Source organism: Polypterus senegalus, chromosome 14 (genome assembly GCF_016835505.1).
Source record: "Polypterus senegalus isolate Bchr_013 chromosome 14, ASM1683550v1, whole genome shotgun sequence".
Taxonomy (NCBI): Eukaryota; Metazoa; Chordata; class Cladistia; order Polypteriformes; family Polypteridae; genus Polypterus; species Polypterus senegalus.
The window spans coordinates 145052975-145073185 of record NC_053167.1 but is presented as its reverse complement, the minus strand read 5'-3'; the positions used below and the strand labels follow the sequence as shown (position 1 = coordinate 145073185).

Here is a 20211-nt window from a genome sequence, read left to right as displayed (position 1 = left end):
GGGGCTCAATAGGCGGCACGAGGGGAGACACACGTAGGGAGAGAAAAGTGAATTAAAATATGAAGAGAGAAGTGGGGCTGTGGACCGGTCTCAGCCAGCCGTGCTGTGTGTGTGTGAGTGTGCGTGACATTGTGTGAGTGTGAGTGTGTGAGTGTGCGTGACATTGTGTGTGGGTGTGTGTGCGTGTGAGTGCGGGTGTGTGTATGTGTGTGTGTGAGTGTGATTGTGTGTGTGTGTGTGTGAGTGTGATTGTGAGTGTGTGTGTGTGTGTGTGAGTAAGTGTGTGTGTGAGTGTGATTGTGAGTGTGTGTGTGTGAGTGTAATTGTGAATGTGTGTTTGATTGTGAGTGTGTGTGAGTGTGAGTGTGTGTGTGATTGTGTTTGTGAGTGTGTGTGTGTGAGTGTGATTGTGAGTGTGTGTTTGATTGTGAGTGTGTGTGAGTGTGAGTGTGAGTGTGTGTGTGTGTGATTGCAGTCAGAAGTCTTTTCTATTGTTTCCTTTCCCTGCTCTTTCTATTGTTGTCGGTCACCACGTGGCTCCACTAACGGCTCTCCAGCTCCCCCTAATGGCCACTGGCTTTGTGTGTCATTCTTGGAGAAGTTGGGGGTCTTAGTCCTTGAATGCCTCGTCAGGCTGGCTGTCCTAAACTCTTGGAGTCCCCTTAGAATGGACCTCGAGCAGGAGACGTGGCGCTGCGTGTCGGCCGTGTGCTCCTTTGGTGCCCTGCTAGCGAAGCCCCCGACTCACTGCTGGTGTTGTGCGGTGGGACTCGCTGATAAGGAAAGGAAAGTGAAGAGGCAGGATGACGGAGACCCCAAGGAGGAGGACTTGATGTGCTTTTGGTTCTTGGTGTGCCGTGACCCTCGTGGTGGGATGGTTGACCTTTCAGCTGCAGTGGTTTGTCTTGTCGAGTTGTGTGACGTCATTAAGACCCGATGGACATCACGTGACAACAGCGTCAGACTCCATCTTGTGTGTCTTTTATTGACGTGTTGGGTTTGCATTCACGTATCAAATTGCAGTCCTCGGGCAAAGGAGCACACATTCAGTGCGGCCCACCCAGACGGCCGTCTTGTAGCCTGACAGCCGTGAGTGTGAGGTGTCCACACCCCCCAACGCACCCCCATAAGGTGCCTGCGGGTCCCACGCGCTCTTCTCTGTGCCACTGTTGACCTCTTTCTGGATTCCATTCAGCTGGTTGCTGATAAACGAGTCATCAGAGGAGACCCTTTGACCTCCCGCCTGTGTTTGTGTGTGTCTGATGTGCCCGCCTTCAGCTGCAGTGCCAGGCACAGGAGTAGGCGAGGCTCCACGGGCACGTCGACTTGGCAGGAGGGGTCTGGACAGCATCCACTTTCTCTCTTAATGGCCATTTTCTGGGTTCGCTCAGGTTGATCGGTTGCCCCTAAGCCTGCTGTGCCAGGCGGGTTAAAGCTGAATGAAAAACAAAAGTGCAATTGATTGTGTTGTGCTCAGAGAAGTGGCACAGGGGTCTTCTTCACAGCTGGATTGTCATTTGAGAAGATTGTGTGGCAGCACTGGTGGGTGTATGGCATGGGACTACAAACCTGGGCAGGGCAGCCTGCTGGTTTTGGGCACAGCTGTTCTGGTTTGCATATTGTGAGATGATGTCATGACATGCAGGCTTTTTGGGGTCTCCTACAAGGGGACCAACATTTAACAGTCCTAAAATGAAGCTCGGAGTGGGGGGTCCATTAACATGGCCATTGCTGGGACACTTGCTGAACAGACAGCACAGGGGTCATCTCAGTGCAGGGTCTCACTATTGTATAAATGCCCCTCGCCATCCTTGCTCTCCAGGTGCTCCTGTCACCATGGTAGTCCCTGCACTGAAGGTGGCCCACTTCTTGTCTCATGTCCAGACTTTTGTTCCTACCTAACGTGTGCATTCATTTCATTTTCTTGTGGCTTTTTTAGCATTTCAGTGGTGGCATCTGAGGTGTCTCCCATGTGGTCGGCTGGCTGGTGACTCGTCACATCAGTCTGTGCCAGCATGTGCCCTAAGGAGAGAAGCAATCGCGCTGAACTCGTTATGGAGAGGCGCTATATAAAATAAAGACCACTGTATTGACCTCTGAAGCACTAATGCTGGCTTTGCTGGCTCTCACTTGACCCCCTTGTCATTTTCAGATTCCCTGAGTTCTCCTGCCACCTGCTGTTGGTCAATTTGGATGGTGACACTCTGTCCCCTGGATTCCAAGCCTACAGGACTTGACTATATGGCCACCCACTTTTCTCAGTACCCCCAGATTTCTGACTGTTCTTCACAGAACTTCAGCTCCTATGAAATGAGCCCAAACGTCCACCACCTCCTGCCGTTAAGCCGCACTCTTGACGTCCTTCTGTCATTTGGGCCACTAGCTGACCCGTCGGGTCCTGCGTCACCATCATCCTCTTCTTGATGTTCTCTTTGCCTAAATTATGGAAGAGTCAAACAGACTCAAATGCGCTGATGCCATCCTCAGTGGTGCCCCCTAGCTGACCACTGTGCCCATTCAGGCCCATCCCCCTCTCCATTGTGACGTTGTGATTTGATGGCAGGATGCCCCCTGCTGGTCCACTCCTGTTGAGCCTCTGGACCCTCGCCGGTTATCACGTCCTTTTCATTAAGGTGGCCCTGTCACACAAGGTGTCCCTAACGGTGCGTCACTGGGACCCCTGCTGGTCTTCACTTAACACGTTGCCACTAGGGCTTATCGTCAAGAAACATAAGACTGGCTGCTCCTCACACACGGATGACGTCCATCTTCATATGTCTGTCGCTGTCTTTAACCGATGACCACGTGACGTAAACGTAGAAGACAGGACTTGAGTTTGTGGGTGGGCAGGCAAGTGGGGTGCCTGAATGGTGGAGACTCTCGCGTCGGCCCTGTCGCCAGAGAAAGGCGCTATACAGGAATAAAGAAACCTGAAGCAGAAAGTGGATGGAGTTTGGCGTTCCTGGGATTGAAAGGCGCTATATGAAGCACATGCTGATCAATTCACTTGTTTACCAGGCCCAGTAGAGCACTGAGACAACTCACTGCACACACCGATTGACGAGTGGACCACCCTCTGCGGCTGCAAGTCTGAGACCCCCTGCCCGAGTCGACGTCACATCTGTGTAAACTGTGAGCTCTGCCCACCCCAGCGCGCCCCTCCAAGGGGGCAGGTAATCCACACTGAGGCCTTCCCCATTCCCTCCTTGCGTCTTCCCACGGCTAAGCGACGAGCACCGACCTGCCCAGGAGTTTCGTCGGCCCACACATCTCCCCACCGGGACGCAATCTAATTGGCTGGGAAAAATCGGGCCAGCATGGGGCGTCCAACGAGCTGCCGCATGTCGTGTTCGTATTCTGCACGCGCTCTGTCACGTGGACCTCGACACCCTCTTATATGGGAAGGCAGAGCGGCCCACCGGGATGTCCACTCACACCAGCCTGGGCTGACCTGAACGGCCGGTGGTCTGCTCTTCTCCACCATCAGCATGGCCAGACAGGCCCACCAACTAGCCTGGAGAAGTGTCAGGTGGTACAAGTGAGACAAGGGGGTGAGCAGGGCGCTATATAGCACACCTCAAGGTGGGTGAGTCTCAGATGTCCAGAGCCCGAGTGAAAGGCGCTATATAAAAACTCAACGGCTGACTGGTCAATGTGTGCCTGATTCACAATGGGGGGGCGAGCGGTGAAGGAGACAGGACCTCCCACCCTATGACAGGCGCTATATAAAGACTGACATACTCGCTGCCCACTCATCTTGTGTGTTGTGATTGTGCTCGTGGTTAAAGGCGCTATAAGAATTAAAACTATCTGGAAGGTGAAGACTTAAAAATGAAGAAGTTAGGAATTTAAAAGAGAGAAGGGTGGGGGCAATATAAACGACCAAGGGTCCGGACGGAGGCCCTCGAGTGCCACCTACACCGCTGGCATGAGGCTGGTGCGCGGGTGGCCGTGACGTCACGGTGTTTTGGTTTTATGTTTTTTTGTTTTTTTTTCTCCCTTCCCTGAAATCCGATGCCGCTCGTATTGGCGCCGCCAGGTACTCATTAACAAAACGAGATGGTCCGATACAGGTGCAGTGGCGTGATCCCCCCGAAACGTCACAAATCCCGCCTCGAGCGCGGCCCCCCAACAATAAAGGAGTGACGGGCGGCCGGCGGCGGGATGGCCGTTTAGAGATGTGGCTGACTGCACGGCGCTGCGGCCGCTTGCTTGTTTTGTGGCTCCTGACGACATGTCCGGCGCTCGAAGTTGACGAGGACGACCACCAGATGGTCCTGTCCCTCATCAACCAGGAGGATTCTGGCCAGGAGTCGGGGGCGGAGCAGCCTGCCGACTTCTACCGGACGAACAAGGTAAGTAATGGGAGGTGGGGTGGGGGGGCTAAACCGAGTGTCCCGGCCGGGAGATGACGTGAATTTCTAGAGAATATAGCGCCTGTCACGGTAAGCCCAGGGGAGTCCCAGTACAGCGTATGATAGGCTAACACGGGGAAAGGCGGGCAGCACAGGGGAAATACGCGAAATAAAATATAGAAAAAGACCCTCAGAGCGCTAGAAGCGTAGAGAAAACGCCCACCCACCAGAGAGCCTGCTGCACTGGACACGGCCGGCTCCGCTGCGATCGCGTAACTTGGTGTTAAAGTCCGTTGACTTCGGGGCATTTCTTGTATCTGCGGAACTCAAGTGCAATTTCAGCTATAATAATAAAAAAAATAATTAATAGGGATGAAAGGTGCGATATTATGATAGAGGGGGAGAAGGCACTATATAGTAGAGAGAAAGACAGATGTGAAGAGCGCCAATCATAGATAAGTATAAGAGGAGCTGCACTACAGTAGATAGGAGCTAAATAACAGGCGACAAGCAGCTGAGCCCCCAGCAACCACAGGCCAGCCCGATGCCCGCTCCTCACCCCGTCCGGTGCCCGCGCTGCGACTCCTGCCTTGTCGACTCGACTTGTCTGTCCCTTGCGATCGGTGTCGAGAGCTCCGCTAGGCTCGGCCCGGCTTGTTTGGCGGTTAGTGATCGCGAGGGCAGCGCAGGGCAGCGACTGCAGCCGCTTCGAAAGACAGATAGATGTGAAAGGCGCTATAAACAGATAGAGAACTGGACATCGAAGGGTGTTGAAAATCAGTCAGATATGAAAGGCACTATATACAGGTAGATGAGAAAGGCGCTATATAATAGATGGAGGTGTTATTTTCTAACCAGCTTAATCCAGTGCAGGGCGGCGGGGGTGCTGGAGCCTATCACAGCTGACACAGGGCGCAAGGCAAAAACAAATCCTGAACAGGCGCGAGATAGATATGGAAGGTGTTAAATAGAAAAAAAGAACATTCAACTAGGCATGAAAGGCGCTATATAGCAGATAGAGGGGAAAGACACCCTGTAATAGATAAATATGGAGGGTTCTATATAAAAACTCAATTAGACATAAAAGACACTATATAATTGATTGATGTAATAGGGCGACATGGAAGGTGTTGTATGAAAAAAAAATTACGTTGGAAAGACACAATATAATAGATAGGCAAGAAAGACGCTATATAATTGATAGATGTTGGAAGGTGTTACGTAAAAATCCAATCACGTGTGAAATTCACTATAGAGTTGATAGATATGGAAGGCGCTATGTAAAAGGAAAACAAAGAATTGGTTATGAAAGACATGTGAAAGGCACTATATAATAGAGATGGATGTGGAAGATGCTATATAAAAGGTGACATTTAACTGGGTATGAAACACTCCACATAACATGTAGCTATGGGAAAGGCGCTATATGATAGACAAACACGTAAAAAGTGTAGCGATGCGGACCCTTTCTGTTCCCGAAGATCCTCTAAAGTCTTCACAGCCGTCTCGAGCCGAACGGACTCGCCCCGCCCAGTCGCTCGTGGGGCTTTCCTTTTAGTTGTGTTGGATCTGTGACGTAATCACCAGGCTCTCCCCAAATCGGACCCAGCAAACCTCGCTGCGCACAGGCGCCGTCTGCAGCCCGAAGGCAGCCTAAAGCTGACGAGGCGCATCATTTCTTGCCCCGTTTCTTGCCGAAAGACCCGCTGGGTTTGTTGACCGGCGAGTTATAATTGGCCGTGTGTGCGCGTGCGCGTTTGCGAGTGGGTCGTGGGCAACACTTTTTCCAGTCGGTTTTGATAAAATAATAAAATAAAACTGCGGCACAATATCATAAATTAATTATACAGTAACCTTATCACCCTAAATCGACCTTGAGGGTCGCCGCATATCACATATTTCATTGTATTCGGCACGGTGGCGTAGTGAGAGCGCTGCTGCTGTCGGAGGTCGGGGTTCACGCCCGGGGTGGTCCCTGTGTGGAGTTGAGGTGTTCTCGCCGTGTGCGTGTGGGGTCCCTCCAGGTGCTCCAGTTTGCTTCCACTGCCCAAAGACATGCAGGTCAGGTGGATTGGCGTTCTGTGTGTGTGTGAGACCCCTAAGCTTGTGCTTGCTGGGATGGGCCCCATTTGCCCCGGAACCCCACCCTAGATATATAGGCGGATTATTAAAATGGATGGATGGAGATGATTTTATAGCAGCGCGACTGCGTCACATCTCCAGGGATGCATGCAAGTCCTGGTGTGGCACCATGTGCCCATCTGCTGCCAGTGTAGGTTCTGCATCTCCATCAACAAAGACAACAATGGATGGACAGAATTGGCATGTCAGCCATTGATATCTGAGTGGAGGTCCATCTTTGGGTTGACTGAGGTCGATGTCTAGTTGTGAAAACGTCATGTGGGGTCTCGTCCAGCTTTTCACAGCGGTCTTCCTGCAGGGATGGAGAATTTGGAGCAGGAGATACTGGGGCCACCCTGATAAAGGGTGGAAAAAGTAAGAAAGACCCCCCTAGTGCCCCCAACCTGTCCATGCTGACAGTTTCAGAGGTACACAGAACATCATGTAACACAAAGTTGAAAATGGATACCATCTACGGGAAAGGCTTTCTCTGGATAAACCCATGAGCCCTTAAAGGAATGACGTTGTCTGTGTCACTTATTTGGGGACAGTGAGCTGCGTAGCGAAATCCTCCCGTGTCTGCCATTTTTATTTTTAATCCTGTGAGCAGTCCAGTGGCCATCTGAGACGTGAATTGGGGTCACACACGTCCCCCCTAAGTCAGTTGGACAGGTGGTGACACAAAGGATCACCGCCCATGCCCCTTTATGTGATTGGCTTAAACCCTGCATGCCCATTATAAATGACAGCAGGCTCTTGTGTCAGTCAGTGAAGTGCCAGGACAAACCAACTGATGCCCGTGTCCTACTTCAGTCTGTGGTGCCACTTTTCATTGATGATGATGGGTGTCAAATATGAGTCAATCTGAGCCTTGGCCATTTTTAGCGCAGCCCACTTCACTAATATTCAGAACAAGTTTCACGGTGCCCGTGGTGATGGTCAGTTTTCTTAATGACCCCCTTTAACATGCGTTTGATCACGCTGAGGGTATCCCCATATAATCTTGCCAGATTGCATTCACACTTGGCATTAATAAAATGTTCTGAGTGGCCACTGCTACTGACCTGCACCTGGAATGGAAGTAAAAAGCAGGCTGTGTGCCACCCTGCCAATAAACATGATGGTGAAGGTGGGAGTGGCTCACTTTCTGAGGCTGCCCCCCTTCAGTGGCTGGCCTGAGTGCTGCCACCCCCTGCGCTATTCTTTGTCTTTTCCGCATTTGCACCTTCACTGGTGTGCAGTGGGACCGCTGCTTGGTTCTGACCAACTCTGAATGTCATCTGCGTTGTCATCGCCTGCGTGTTTATCCCAGTTTAATGTGGTCGAGTGCCAGCCACATGTGGCACACATTCACAGAGTTGTGCTGCAGAAGCTGGCTGGCATGCTGACTGGCACTCTCAGCCCACTTTACTGTATGAGCCAATTCACTTTTTCTTCTACCCAGCGCTGACTTCAGTCCTGCAGCCCCTGGCATCCAAGAAGGAGAAGCTAAGAAAGATGGCAGGGGGGGGTCTCAAGAGAGTCGTGAGGCCAAATTGTAATGGGCAGAGAGGAACCCACAGGCATCATGTCTAAGGAAAATGTGGCAGTCAGTGTGAGTCAGGTGTTCTGGCCCATGTTAAATATAAAACTAAATTTGACCACCCCTCCCAGTTTAGGGGGTCTTTATTGATTAGTGGCATTTTCTAATTTGCATGGATGCCACTCACCTCAACACTTCAGCCTGTCTTACCTGAGAAATCTCTGAACCCCACCGGTCATCAGCAGTGGGCATCACTGGAGAAAGACCACTTCTGGATTTTCAAGGTTAGCCCCCTTTACAGAGGGGGCAGACATCTTGTAGAATAAAGAATATAAAACATATATTGTGTATATACTATATATATAAAGAGAATGAAAAAGTCACATCAGCTTACAACACCCGTGTATTATTATGGCATGGTGGTACATTGGTAGTGCCAGGCTTCACTTTGCATGTTCTCCCCGTGTGTTCCAGGGTTTCCTCCCAAAGACATGCAGGTTAGGTGGTCTGGTGATGCTAAATTGGCCCATCTATGTAATGGACTGGCATCCCATCCTGGTGGTGTTCCCACTTTATGCCCATGATTGGCAGGAGAGGCTCCAGCTTCCTTGTGTTGCTGCCCTGGATAAGCAGGTTAGGAAATGGATGGCGTTAGTGAAAGCCACAGCCAACAGCATCTCTCTGCTATATGAGAAAGCACTGAGGTCTGTGTGTGTGTGTGTGTGTGTGTGTGTGTGTGGTGGTTGGGTGTGGGGGTGTGGTTCCTCCGAGCACTCTGATTGGTCAGTTTGGCTCAGAGTGAGGAGGAGTGAAGGTGTAGGAGGCACGCTGAGAGTCACCTCCAAAGATAGCAAGTGTAAAAGCAGACAGTAGCTGAGTCTGAGAAGTGGACGGTACGGTGCCACATTCGTGATGGTGGGCCGCTGCTCAAGAGAGGTCCAGACCCACGTGGATCCCGAGGACAGGCACTGAAGGTACACGCAGGGCAGGAGGTGCCAAAGATGTTCACGCCGGGTCACTTGGCTGGCTTGTCTTCACATTAAAGACGTGGAGACACAAAGCGAGCTGCTGTTGTAATTTGACTCCAACACAAGGTGCCGTGTGTTCTCCGTAACTTCACCGGTTCAGCAGGCCTTTGCTGGCGGGCGTGTGCCAGGCGTGCCATTCTGGATTGCCGCTGCATATTTGCGCTCCAGCGGGTTCAGAAGTAAACGGACTTCACTGGCCTGTAAGCCATCGTGGTGGTAACTCAAATAGCCTTGGGGTTTAGAAGATGACAGATGACGTGGTGACATCTTCACTTCAGGATTAAAGAGCAACCCCAGATAAAAGTTTCGAGGACCCGACTAACCAGGTGTGTGTCGATTGTTTCTCGTTATGAACCACTGTGGCCACAAGTCAAACGTAACATTTGTGCCATTCGTGGCGGTGAATGACGACTGATGTGCTCCGCTCCCAATGATGCCAGCCACCTTCTCGTCACCAGACCGCCCATAGACTCCCTGACTAGTGGTGGCCGAGTTGGCACACACACACAGGGACACCGTGCAGTGTCCAGCATTCCTTTACTTAGCCTGGAGGGTACAGGGTCAGCAAAACCTGCCAGTCAGGACCACGGGGGTCTTGAGGTCACCCAGTCAGAGGCATGAGAAGGAACAAAACATCAAAAGCTCAATGCCCACAACATGTCAAGTTGATGGTGGTCAGCATTTGGTGACCGATACTGGCCGGTGCCGTCAGGGTCATTAGTGCAGGCCCTCCGACTGACCACTTCTTTGTCACAGTTTCTTCTTCTCCTTCACAGGAAGACTGGCGCCTGCCTGGCCACTACGTGGTGGTGCTGAAGGACGAGACGCACAAGTCGCATGTGGAGCGGACAATCCAGCGGCTGGAGGCGAAGGCTGCCAGGAGGGGCTACCTGGTGGAGGTGGTCCACGTGTTTGTCCACACCTTCAGAGGCTTCATTGTCAAGATGAGCAGCGACGTCCTCCACCTGGTAAGATGTCCAATGAGACCAGCGGCTGGGGAGTACCAGCTTGTACCCGTTGGCAGCAGCCCGCTCAGAGTAGGCTGGCAAGTCACTCACGCTCCCCGCCGTCCTTTTGTCACAGGCCCTCAAGCTGCCCCACGTCCACTACATCGAGGAAGACTCACTGGTGTTTGCGCAGAGCATCCCCTGGAACCTGGACAGGATCGTGCAGACGCAGCATGGAGCTGGGAAGTACAGTCCTCCAAGTAGGTAATGCCAGGTGTGCCCGGCAGGGTGGCACCAGGCCCCAATTGATGGCACCTTCTTTTTCACCAGATGACGGAGAGCAAGTGGAGGTCTACTTGCTTGATACCAGCGTTCAGAGTGACCACCGTGAGATCGACGGTCGGATTCTGGTCACAGACTTTGACAACGTCCCCGAAGAGGACAGCACCCGGCAACATCGACAGGTGAGCTCATCGACCCCTGGCAGTCACTCAGACCACCGCCATGCGGGGGTCTATACAAATCTCCCAACATCTCTTTCTTTCATAGGCTAGCAAATGTGACAGTCATGGCACCCACATGGCTGGCATCGTGAGTGGGCGGGACTCTGGAGTGGCAAAGGGAAGTTCTGTGCGAAGCCTGAGGGTCCTGAACTGCCAGGGCAAAGGGACAATGAGCAGCGTCCTGGCAGGTGAGAACTAAAGTCGTGTGCTTCAGTTCTATTGACGAGTGACAACGTCCTCCTTAGTGGGTGCCAGTCCCAATAGTCCAGCCATTTAATGCATCCTTGGATGTGCCATGGAAGGAGATGCCCATCACACTCTTCCTCGCTTTAATCTGCCAGTCAGCTCTTTGTTATTTGTGGACATGTCAACCGCCACCTAGTGGTCACTCCTGACCCACCACCTCTCGGTCTGTCTTGCAGCTCTGGAGTTCATCCGCAGCACTTTGATTGTCCAGCCCTACAGCCCCATGGTCACTCTGCTGCCCTTTACGGGGGGTTACAGCCGAACGCTCAATGCCGTCTGCAGCCTGATGGTCCGAACTGGCGTGGTGCTCATCGCCGCCGCAGGGAACTACAGAGAGGATGCCTGCCTGTACTCGCCTGCGTCAGAGCCGGAGGTACTGCCATCGACACCGGTGGGGGGGTCAAAGCTTTAGGATGTCCCGGTCACTCAGGGTTCATCTCTCACAGGTCATAACGGTGGGGGCCACAAACTACCAGGACCAGCTGATGAATGTGGGGACCTTGGGGTCCAACTTTGGCCGCTGCGTTGACATTTTCGCCCCCGGGGACAACATAGTGAGCGCGTCCAGCGACTGCACCACCTGCTTCACAGCCAAGAGCGGCACGTCCCAGGCTGCTGCTCACGTCGCAGGTGGGTGTGGGTGACGGACGGTGTCCTCGTGCTGGACGTGTGGACGCTGCTTGCCTGACACGCTTCTCTTTATCGGCTTTCAGGGATCGCTGCTGTCATCCTCAATGCCAGCCCGAACCTCACGGCGTCCGCGCTACTGCAGGAGCTGCTGCACTACTCGGCCAAGGGGGCCATCAATGAGGCTGAGTTCCCCGAGGGTCATCGAATGGTCACTCCCAACATGGTGGCTCGCCTCCCCACTGAGGTCACAGCAGGTAAACGGCCCACGCAAGCAGGGGGCTGCACTTGGAATCAGACGGCCCCACACAGAACAGTCAGTCACACAAGACCCTTCAGCTGATCAAACTGAACTAAAGCCCCAGGACCCACAATACGGCCAATGGCGGAAGTGTTCAACACCCACCATTGTCAGGCCACACCCACACAGACCCACAACAGACTCCACCCATGTCATGCTCTAGTATAAATAATGAGTTCAAGACCCCACCCTAGAACTGACTGATGTCGGGCTCCACCCACACAGACCGATGCCGACTGTACTCAGGCTCCGCCCACACAACAGACTCCACCCCAGTCACGCTCTAGTATAAATAATGAGTTCAAAACCCCACCCTAGAATTCACTGATGTCGGGCTCCACCCTCTACACAGACCAGCACCAGCTATACTCAGACTGCAGTCCAGTCCTCTCCAGTTCAGTCCAGTCCATTCACACTGGCCAGTAAGTGAGGAGCTCAAGTCCTGCCTCTTAAACCCCCTGATGTCAGGCTCCACCCCTAGAAAATCAGATCCAGCCCAATCACACTGCACAGTAAGTGAAGTGTTCAAGACCCGCCCCTAAAACTCACTGTACTCAGGCCCCACCCCCACAGACTAGCACTGACTACACTCAGTAGCCAGTCACATCACATAGTAAGTGAAGACCCACCCCAGATTGGCAGGGACTATGTGCAGGCCCCACCCCTTACACAGAGTGTCCAGCCCTCATTGGTCTCAGACTCCACCCACACAAACTGGTAGTGCCTGGTCTCGCGTTCTACCCGTTGAACATGTCCTCCTTTGTTCTCCAAGTCCCACCCTGTGAAACGCAGGCAACTGTAAAACAAACTCCACAGAGCACCGGCACCAGTCTTGCAATAATCCGGAGAGAATTATAACTATGGGATGAGCTCAAGTCCCACCCCTAAGATGGACTGTGCCCAGGCCCCGCCCACAGAATACAAGCTCCGGCCCTCTCGCACCCCACCTCCCCCTATACCGTGGCACTGTGCTGTAGTGGTTAAGGCTTTGGACTTCAAACCCTGAGCTTGTGGGTTCAGATCCCACTGCTGACACCAGTGTGTGACCCTGAGCAAGTCATGTCACCTGCCTGGGCTCCAGTTGGAAAAACAAAATAAAATGGAACCAATTGTATCATAAAGGTGTCAACCAAATAAGTAAAATGGCTCCACCCCATAACAGACCTGCTCCTAAAACAGCCACCCTGAAGAGCGGACTCAGAGTGACTCCTGACACCCTTAAACTGAGCTCTGAAGACAAAGGCACACTTCGCTCGGGCCATCCCTCTGATCACAGCAACACTCCACAATGAAATATAAGGACAAGGTCAGCTCAAGTCCCACCTCCAGCCCAAGACTGACAGAGCTCACTACTAGTTTAGACCACGCCCCAAACACACTGCTGTCAGGCCCCTCCCCTGGCCCCACCTCACTCCTGCCATGTCAGTCCAGTCACATTCTAGAATGAACCCTGCCGTCACTTCTCTCTCTCTCTCTCGTCCCCCAGGAGAGCGGCTGCTCTGTCGCTCCGTGTGGTCCGAGAAGTCGGGATTTTCCCGTTTGGCCACGGCGGTCGCACACTGCAGGAGAGGTGAGGAGATGTTCAGCTGTTCCAGCTTCTCCACAAATGGAAACCGGCAAGGTGATCACATGCAGGTGCGTGGACTTCACTGCTGGTTACGTCTCCAACTTGCGGCCCCCTTCCCCAATTGTTACTTTTCCAAACACCTGCCATCTCCCTGCAGGACCACGAGGGTCGAAAGGAATGCGTCGCCCATAATGCTTTTGGAGGACAGGGAGTGTATGCGGTGGCCAGGTGCTGTACCTGGCAGAAGGCCACATGTCTCACCCACAGCAGTGTGGGCACCAAGACCAAGGCAGACAAGAGGGCGGTGGGCTGCCTGAAGGAGGACCACGTGCTGACAGGTAAGCAGCTGCCAGGTGGCGTGTGATGGAGAAGCCCGCAGGTGGCACTGTCTGCTCTCTCTGCCCCTCCACAGGCTGCGGCTCCCGGTCCACTGCAGGACGGCTGAGTGACAGCATGAAGCCCCAGCGCGCTCACAATGACAAGCCCTGGGAGTGCTCTGGCCGAGAGGGCACCGACGTACATGCCACCTGCTGCCACGCGCCCAGCTTGGAATGCAAAGTGAAGGAGAACGGCTCCATAGGATTCACAGAGAAGGTACAGTGAGGGCCGTCCGGCAGGTGGGAGGTCTTGGTGGTGCCATGAAGGCTTGACCCCGTTCTGCTTCTTCATTGGGGTGCAGGTGCTCGTGTCCTGCGAGGAGGGCTGGACGCTGACCGGCTGCAACGCTTACTCCCGGGGCTCTGACACGCATGGCGCCTACGCCCTGGACGACACCTGCGTGGTGCACAGCTCGGGGGGCGGCAAGGGGGCGGCGGCCGTCGCCATCTGCTGCCGTGACAGCCAATCGGAGCTCAGTACCTCCGCCAGCAACCACAAGTGAAGCCACGCCCACCAGGTGAGCCCAGACACTCCGCCGCCGAGGACCTGACTGACCCCCTGCCCGCGCCATCTGCTACAGACTCCTATCTATATTTATTGATGCAGTTTTTATAATAAATTGTATTTTTGAAAGAAGTGTGTGTGTGCGTGTGTGTATTTGAAGAAGAGGCGGCAGCGGCACACAGGCTGTGCATTCCAGGTAAGTCAGGAAAAAGTCGGCTTATCAAACTGCAGGAAGAAATGAAAAGTAAAAACTCGCCGTCTGCCTGTCACGTCACCACCACATTCACAGCAGAGAAGACCGGCAGGAATAAAAGTGCATCGTGCCACGTTACAAAAGAGACGCTCGGGTGTGTGGCACTCGCCAGTGCAGGCTCTCGGGGCACGTAAATAAAATAAAAGCAAAGGTCGTGTGATTCCAGGGATCTCGCATGGGCGTCCCGTCCCTTACAAGTCTCAACACTCCCGTCGATTCTCTCTGACTTGGACCCAAACTATGCAAACAGATAAAATGTCGCCATTGGACCAAACCGGCAGATGAGACCCCACGTGAATAAACTAAAGCCATTGTCACCCCGAGGCCTCACATGGGCACATCTCACAGATCCAGGTGGCAAAACCCTAGAAAAGCGATGCTTGTAACATAAAGATTGAGAGCATACTGGGAATTCCTCATCCTGAACTGGCTAATGCAGGGTTTGAATAACGAAGTGTGGACCCTCAGGATCCCCTGGAAACCCATCACCTCAATAGGGGTCCGAGGTCTCACTCAAAACACCAGGAGTCTTCACTTTGGAATCTCGAGAGCCTCTAAAAGGCCTAGTGTAACCGACTGCAATCCGCCTGTCTCTGCGCCGTGTAAATGAACGTCAAATCAGAGGCACGCAGGACCAAAACAGAAACTTTTATTTTCCTCTCCAAGAAACTTTCCAAAACAAAAGGGAAAAATCGACAGGGCGTCACATAAACGGCTTCCCCCCTATGCCTATATAAAAGTCAGTCTGTGTGTGTGTGTGTGTGTTCCAGCATCACGTCCGAACGGCTGGAGTGATTTTCATGAAACTTGGTACACATGTTCCTCATCGGTCGACTGAAAATATTGTAGGGTGAAATCAGCCCTAATCCGCCCCCTTGTGGGTAGGGTGGGGTTTGATCTTACGGTCTTGTATGCATCTTATCCTCCAGTTGACACTCGAAACGCCCACCAGAGGGCGAACTGGAGGCGACTGCCTGCGTTCTTTATGTTTGAGCGCCACCACCGCGCCCATCTGTTGCTTTTGAAATGACATCGAGTTCTACCTGTGCAGGTGTGTGTGTGTGTGTGTGTGTCTGCCCGGCCCAGAAGTGAGAAGTTGAGTCCATCTCCGAGGATACGCAAGCGAGGCCAGCGCATCGGCTAAAGGACACCTCCGAATAAAGACAGTCGCTTAGCTGCTGATGCACAAACGATGCCAGCCCATCGGCAACAGGAATCCTCCTAGCAGAGCGATGCCCAGAGTAGTTCTGACGACTTCAATCCTTTCTAGGATCTGCACAGTTAATATACTGCCAGCATTCTTTATGTTGGAGCAGCAGCGCGCCCCTAGCTGTTGCTTTTCAAATTCAATTGAGTTGGCCGGTTCAGAGCGTCAACTGGATGATAACACACAAGACCGCTAGACAAGGACATTAGTGACTCTTTATTTTTTGTTAGTGTATTTTTAAAGTTGTTTTATTAAATTATGTTTTTCTCAAACAATAAAAAAACACTTTATTTTCCTCCCGGGCAACGCTGGGTATTTCAACTAGTTAAATAATAAAGTAAGTCAATTACAAATTATTAATACAAAAAACCACAACCTACCTCAACAGCGTCCACCGCGCTTCTGCGCTAGAGCCAAAAAAACGTGTTGTGAGGTGTGACGCTAATTAACGGCCGTACTACAACAGATTAGATTGTCTATTAACTATTTAGGGATCAACACATTTTGGGCAAGTCCATCCATTATCCAACCCGCTATATCCTAACTACAGGGTCACGGGGGTCTTTCATAACTAAAATAAAGCGAAATTATAAATAACATATTACACTTTGCTACACTAGTACAGTTCTGAGGGGCACCCAGGCTGGTAGCGGTGCTCCCTGGAAGTAAACTCGGGCACACATCGGGCACTGCTGAAAATCTCAGAGGCTCATCTTCCTCAAAACCAGTGCTCCCAGTGCAGCCTCGAGCGCCTCACTGCCCCATGTTAATTCCCATGCAGGACACCAACCGGCCAGGACTGAACAAACAAAACACCATCAAATAAAAAGTCCAACAGCGTAAAGGTGTCAGGAAAGACTCGGGTTCAGGCTCTTTGACACCAGAACTGAAACTGAGAGCCGTGGACAGCAAAGAGAATCTGAAGACACGTGTGGTTAGCTGCGCCTCTTCGCATGGCATGCGGGTGGGCATGGGACAAGGCAGAAAAAAGTCAAACGTGAAGAGAAACACAAGGAGCGCGCAAAGAGCGGTCACCGGAGCACCGGGCCGGGATGGACCGCCTGAGAGCTCGAGCGTCTGCCGAGAACGCTGCACTGACTCCCGCGGCGGGGCCAATTCCACATTTAGGGATGCCAAGTGCCTACGCCCATCTCCATGGAGACAGTAAGCCCCGCCCCTCGCACCGCCCACCTTGTTAGACTGTAGTGCTCGCATGAAGCTTTTTTTTTTTGTTTTTAGGTACAATATAGAAGTTTTAAACCCGCTCCCGCACACACTTGGCGTTATTTGTTTCGCTCCAGCCCGCAGAAACACATTACTTCCATTAATCAAAAAGGTCACGCGTGATTAGCCTGTTTGGTGTTTGCTCCTCGGTCAGTAACCGGCAATTCTGAAAACTCAAATTTTAAGTTTTTCGAACAGTAAAGCGCGAATGTGTTCACCCGTTTTTAATCGAACCTCCTTTAAACGGGCACAAAAAGCACCCTGGGCAGAAGATTGGAGCTCTCATTATTATAACGGACGGTAGCAGATAAGAAACACGTTTTCGTTCCAACCATCAGCCCTCATTACTGACGGTCTCTAGCATGTCATCATTTTCAGGCTTTTTCTAGCAGCGTGTCGCGAGACAGTCGTCGGATGGGCAGACCCTCTTTAAACTTCTGACTTTCCAGTTTTGGCAGCCATGCCGACCACTGACATCAGCCATCGTGTCGTAAAGCCCAACATCTCTTCAAACGAAATCCGCACATTTATCCAGCGCTTCGCTTTTATCGGTAGTTGTCACTTTTGACGCGTTTGGCACGAATGTCACTTTAGTCTGACCCTTCACTACTGCGCATGCGTGGCGCTTTAAACCTGACGTGCCGCACTCGTGCCCGCTGTACGGTAGCACATTTTTCGCAGGAAGCCAATAGAACTTGGATGCCATCGCCATCGATAACAACTGAAAACGACTGTCCAAGGTCACACCTGGAGTTCTTCAGTCTCGTAGTCTCCTCTTTTAATGTTCTTTCCACCGCTGTGGATGCACACGTCCTAACCGCAATATAAGGGTCTTTCTTATACAGGCGAGTCAGGGGGCACCGGATAAAAAAATAAAAAGTGATCTGAGAACATTCAGAAGTAACTCTTATGAGCACAACATGCAGTTTATGAGTTGGGTTATGAGGGGTAGGAGGGCTGGAGGTGGCATCATTGGAGGGTCCAAACGCAGAAGGGGGCAGTTTGGCAATGTCGTAAATGAGAGAGGCAGACCCCCAGAAGCTGAAGGTTTTGGCTGTGGACGTCTCATCAGACATATTGCTCTGACATCTGCGAAGAGAAAAGACAAAAGATGTCAGAAGGCACTCAACCAGCTCTCAGCCCACCTGCCCTGGCATGAAGTCCTGCAAGTGGGGGCAAGGCCTGTTTTTCTGAAGCCACTGCACTGCCCAGCTCTACTCTTTGAAGCAGGCCTTGGCAGATGAGCTCCAGAGAGAAAATCTTACGATGCAACAACTCAGGTCTCAAGTAGCTGTCACCAAAGGTGGCATCTGCTGGCACTTATGTCTGGGCCAGGTTGACCAGAAATATGATGCACTGGTACCAGTCACTGCTGTCCATGTTGATGCTTTGGTGCCCGAGGGCTACGGACAAAGAGAAGGCAAACTGAGCCAAGTGACGAGACATGGTGACGGGTCAATGCCCACGCCTGGCAGCGTACTCACCTGGCAGTCCTTTATCAGATTCAAAGGTCCACTTTAGACATTGAGGCTGTGAAGAGTCTTCCACCCTGTGCAAGAAACAAACTAAGGCTGGCAGTCAGTTGAGGCGGCCGCACAAGGACAGGGCAGTCACCAGTAAGGGTCTCCAGCACCGCTGAAGAGTTTCTGGTCCCCCCCTTGTGGCAGACCTAGCAACTGCAGCCCACCAGTGACACTCACAGAGCGGACAAGCTAAGCCCCCTTTCCCTATCCTGCCAGGCATGTCACCGTAATCTCCAGCAGCATCTGAAAGACGTCCTGCAGCTCATGGAAGCAAAAGGCGGCTAAAACAGAGAACCATAAAAATAATTGGAGTTTCATGCACAGCTGGACGTGCTGCAGTACACGTATGAAAAAACGCTGGTCACAATAGCAGGACCCCGTGACCATTCCTAGCAGGTATGGAGGTGGGCTCTCGTAAGGCTGATGTCACCCCAGGAGAGTCCAGAAGTTAATGCCCACTCTCAGCACAACATGGAGACCCAGCCAGCCACTCCAGCAGGACATGACACCTGTGCCTCCATTAAGCAGGGTTCTCACACAACCTTGAAAAGTGCCACTTCGACATCGTGGTGAAGGGGAAGGAGACCACTGCTCAGTGGGAACGTCTGCTGAAATGAGGCCGGTGGGAGCACAAGACACTGGTGGGCTACTAAACGTCAAAAGCACCCCAAACCTCTGACACCGCCACTGGCTGGAGAAGTCAGAGTGCAGAGGGACTTGTGCAGGTCCAGGGACTCTCTGACCGGTGTGGAGCTGGACATAATATTCAAAGGTATACAATACAATACAATTATAATCCATCCATTGTCCAACCCGCTATATCCTAACTACAGGGTCACGGGGGTCTGCTGGAGCCAATCCCAGCCAACACAGGGCGCAAGGCAGGAAACAAACCCCAGGCAGGGCGCCAGCCCACCGCAGGGCACGGACAGACACACACACACACACACACACACACACACACACACACACACACTAGGGACAATTTAGAATCGCCAATCCACCTGACCTGCATGTCTTTGGACTGTGGGAGGAAACCCACGCAGACACGGGGAGAACAAGCAAAGTCAACGCAGGGGGGACACGGGAGGCGAACCGAATTACTGCGAGGCAGTACTTACTACTATTAGTAAAAAGTGCCATGGATGTTCTTGCAGCGCCTATTCTAACTGTTATCAATAGTTCATTACTGCATGGCACCGTACCTGATGCACTAAAAGTGTCAGTCATTAAACCTTTACTTAAAAAGTCAGACCTAGACCCACACATACTTAATAATTATAGGCCTATTTCAAATTTACCATTTCTCTCTAAAATACAAGAAAAAGTAGTCGCCAGTCAGCTTCAGTCACACCTTACACATTACAATTTATTTGAGAAATTCCAGTCTGGCTTTCGCACTGGTCATAGTACAGAAACGGCACTAACACGGGTTGTAAATGACATTCTGATATCCTCTGATGAAGGAAACTCCACTGTGATTATGTTGTTAGACTTAAGTGCAGCGTTTGACACCACTGACCATTCGATTTTACTGCACAGGCTAGAAAACGATGTTGGGCTTACAGGCCCCGTGCTCGCTTGGTTCAGTTCTTATTTATCAAATCGATTCCAATATGTACAGAAATGTGCAGACAGTACTCCATCATTATACACAGAAGTTCAATATGGTGTCCCTGCAGGGCTCAGTACTCGGACCTTTACTGTTTTCACTTTACATGCTTCCACTGGGATCTCTCATTAGGAAACATAATGTTAATTTTCACTCGTATGCAGAAGACACCCAGTTATACCTTTCATTTAAATCAAATGAAGTTTCTCCGATGTTGTCTTTAATTAGTTGTGTTAGTGAATTAAAGGAATGGATGAATGAGAACTACTTGTCTTTAAATACAGATAAAACAG

General features: G+C 51.8%; 1 protein-coding gene across 1 annotated transcript; it reads left to right on the top strand.

Moving 5' to 3' along the window:
- Positions 1–3995: 3995 nt before the first annotated feature.
- Positions 3996–14231, top strand: pcsk9 (proprotein convertase subtilisin/kexin type 9). The gene is made up of 12 exons (XM_039735181.1): positions 3996–4355; positions 9803–9994; positions 10110–10233; positions 10304–10437; positions 10523–10664; positions 10899–11095; positions 11169–11352; positions 11436–11606; positions 13137–13285; positions 13375–13555; positions 13630–13811; positions 13897–14231. Exons 1-12 carry the CDS (start codon positions 4179–4181, stop codon positions 14095–14097), a joined length of 2034 nt encoding a protein of 677 aa, XP_039591115.1. The 5' UTR covers positions 3996–4178; the 3' UTR covers positions 14098–14231.
- The last annotated feature ends 5980 nt before the right edge of the window (positions 14232–20211 follow it).

What these genes read in the sequence shown, in the direction of transcription:
- pcsk9 (XM_039735181.1), top strand. Translation starts at nt 4,179, where the DNA reads ATGTGGCTGACTGCACGGCGCTGCGGCCGCTTGCTTGTTTTGTGGCTC. An exon ending in TGGGAAGTACAGTCCTCCAA is followed by an intron (nt 10,234 to 10,303) that starts GTAGGTAATGCC and finishes CTTTTTCACCAG; the next exon opens with ATGACGGAGAGCAAGTGGAG. An exon ending in GGCTGCTGCTCACGTCGCAG is followed by an intron (nt 11,353 to 11,435) that starts GTGGGTGTGGGT and finishes ATCGGCTTTCAG; the next exon opens with GGATCGCTGCTGTCATCCTC.